At 47.9% G+C, this 2,984-nt stretch overlaps 1 protein-coding gene across 1 annotated transcript; it reads left to right on the top strand.

Moving 5' to 3' along the window:
• Positions 1-1,930: 1,930 nt before the first annotated feature.
• NGA_0728400 (exported nucleotide-binding protein) lies at positions 1,931-2,929 on the top strand (the record flags this gene model as incomplete). The annotated part of the gene is made up of 1 exon (XM_005852359.1): positions 1,931-2,929. A coding segment is annotated over one exon (999 nt), but the record flags the coding sequence as incomplete, so codon positions are not given.
• Between the last annotated feature and the right edge of the window lie 55 nt (positions 2,930-2,984).

Below are 2,984 nucleotides of genomic sequence, written 5' to 3'. Positions count from 1 at the left end.
AGAAAAGGAGGGTCAGGGGTTCCTTAAGCGTCTAACAGCACGTCATGATGAACGAGAATGGAAAGGAAGGCCTCTTCGCACTTGCCCCCCTATCTAGGAGGGGGATATGAGAGAACATGTGGCCCAGCATACAAAGAGGAACAGTGTCGACAGTATTTTTCTCGATAACTTCCGACATACGTCCCTATTCATGGGCTGTCCTTCGTCGATTATACGTGGCAATATACTAAAGCGGTGTAATCGCAGTAGCAAACTTGTCCTACAAATCTACGGGAAAAGCCGATGATACGTCCATTCGTGAAAGACACTGACTGCTCGGGTAGCTCTCAACAGCAGGACAATGATGATGCGTGTGTGTGGAATCTTGAATTTCTCCCTTCCATAGGTTAGTGATGACGACTTTTCTAGGCGCATCGGACTGTAAAGGAGCAATTATAGGAACGGTAAGGCAGGAAGGAGGACTAGAACCTGGCTCCAACGTTCTAAGATCTTCTACTACTCGTGGAAATGCTTAAATTCATGTTTATAATCATGGATTATTTGGTATTTTGTAGGTACGCTTATCCAGATTCGTTTGTATGCAACACGTAGCTGATTTATTTCTTATGATGAGCACATGCTGACAGGTTTATCCCTTTCGCTTTCATCATTGCTCAAATATTTTGCAATGAATTATTCAGGAGCTGGAAACAAGGCGCTTTCCAGCTAGTAATTGCAGCCATAGATGCCGATTTTGACATGTCGGCGATGATTGCATTTTAGCATGGTTTTCAGATAATTTCACAAGTCAAATAATTGTGGCATCGATATTCGGACCCCAACATATATAAAAATAATTTTTATTTTGATGATGAAAATGTTCTGGGGACCTACATGAGGTTTCATTGGCAAAAGTAGGCGCTGCAAAGCATTCGAAGTTAGTTTTCGAGTATTTTCATTTTGAAACGGTCGCTTTGCACCCCGGACGCTGTAAAGCACGCCTTCTAATCGAACGGTAAAACCGCTGTTCAAATGCTCCCTGACGTTTGAACAGATTCATCATTAGTTCTTTGTATCTTTGAAGCATACTAATTCTCCAAGAAGCACACGATAATTGCGCATTTCTACGTGTGCAGTCAAGGAAGGCGAGTCGTCGATTATTTCCTGTTTCCTTTGCACGCGCAGAGCGTCCAGAGCCTTCCCACGCGCTGTGTAAATGTCTTGACACATTTCTGGTGATCTTTGGCTCGCTTGCTAATATAGTAATTGCCATCAAGCAATCAAGCCTCATGTCCAATCCAATTGTCATACATGATTGTCTACCTAGAGAAGAACTTACTCGAGGCAGAAAGAAACATACGTTAGTTGCCATCAAGCACTCAAGCCTCATGTCCAATCCAATTCACATACATGATTGTGTACCTAGAAAAGAACTGGGTGCTACAGACATTCTTGACATGTTTTGGTCATCCATAAGACCTCTAATGTCCTAAGAAGACATTGCAGATAGGCCTGTACCATTTGATTTGTGTATATTGAACTGATGATCGAGCATTTTCTTACAGTTCGACCTGTCTCAAGCGTCCATAACAGTCCAAACGCGCCCATATTCAAATCCACGAATCCAGAAATGAAAGATTTCTTTTGCGTTCTCTTCGCCGCTGTTCTGGGCTTTGGAAGCATTTTCACTTCCGTCTTCAGCCAGGTCCGGCCCTGTGTCCACACAGACCGCCCGAAAAGAGAGCAAGACCCCTTGATACACGTCACGGCTTGCGGCCAAGAGTGTCCACGGCTTGATCTAACGGCTAAAGTTAGGCCAAATCCTAGGCGTGGGATCATCGCCGGGAGGGGAAAAGCTAAAATCACAATCATACTTAAGAGTCAAGATCCCGTGGACAACGTGGAGTTTCAGTTAAACCTGCCGGACGGGCTGTCGGTTGATCGAACAGCAATGCGTCCTTCCTCCAGGCCCCTTACACCGCCACAAATTGTTAATAATGCGGATGGAGCGACGACCATGTACTGGCAGCGCCTCGCTTTCATCAAACGCAAAGGGGGCAAACGCCGCTTCCATGTCGTGGTGAAGGCTAACGAATGTGCCCCTGAGACGCTGGAGGTGGATGCGTCTGCTTATCTAGTGAATACAACAGACTCCTCGTGCATCACGCCCCTGGCCAACCCCGCCCTGGTAAAAGTGCGATACTCAAAGCGCCAAAAAAAAGCGACTTGCGGACCGACTCCGGCTCCTTCCATCAATCCCCAGCAGCCTTTTGTGCTCTTTGGTGAAGGCCAGCGATTCTCCCAAGGGGCGCGCCTAGCCCCCTTTCAAAACCGTTTGTCGATGCTTTCGTCAGTCAACAGGCATGAGGATATTATGGCCCTCCATCATCTTGGAGATCGACAGCTCCAATCGATCGATTCCCCACAAGCTTGCTATGAATACTGCTCAATGAACGGGGGCCAGGAAACGCCATTCTTCAGTTGGAATACAGGTACCAGTCAGTGCTTTTGCTGCGTTGGGGTGTGCAAACCCTTCCCCTTCGATCCTGATTCCAACGTTTTCGAAGTGCGCATCCCCAGGACGCTACCCCCAATGTCCGCGCCTACAGCAGCACCTACTCATGCTCCTGCAATGACTCCGACGGCTGCCCCGACAACTGCAGCTACAGCCTCGCCTACAGCAGCACCTACTCTTGTCCCTACGATGACTCCTGAGGATATATCATGGGCGAAGAGCTTCGGAGGCACTAATGCCAACCAAGGAACTGGCATTGCTGTGGACACATCGGCCAGCTCGTACACTACCGGTTCTTTCCAAGGAACCATGACGGTGGGTAACACCACCCTCAAATCTGCTGGCTCGGATGACATTTTCATGATCAAGCTGGACCCCGATGGCAATCCTGTGTGGGCTCAGGGCTTCGGAGGCACTAGTTCCAACCAAGGAACTGGTATTGCTGTGGACGCATCGGGCTGCTCGTATACTACCGGTTCTTTCCAAGGAA

This window comes from Nannochloropsis gaditana (assembly GCF_000240725.1).
Source record: "Nannochloropsis gaditana CCMP526 unplaced genomic scaffold scaffold1358, whole genome shotgun sequence".
Lineage (NCBI taxonomy): Eukaryota > Eustigmatophyceae > Eustigmatales > Monodopsidaceae > Microchloropsis > Microchloropsis gaditana.
Note: the sequence above shows the minus strand (reverse complement) of the source record. Positions and strands in the feature narration are given on the sequence as shown.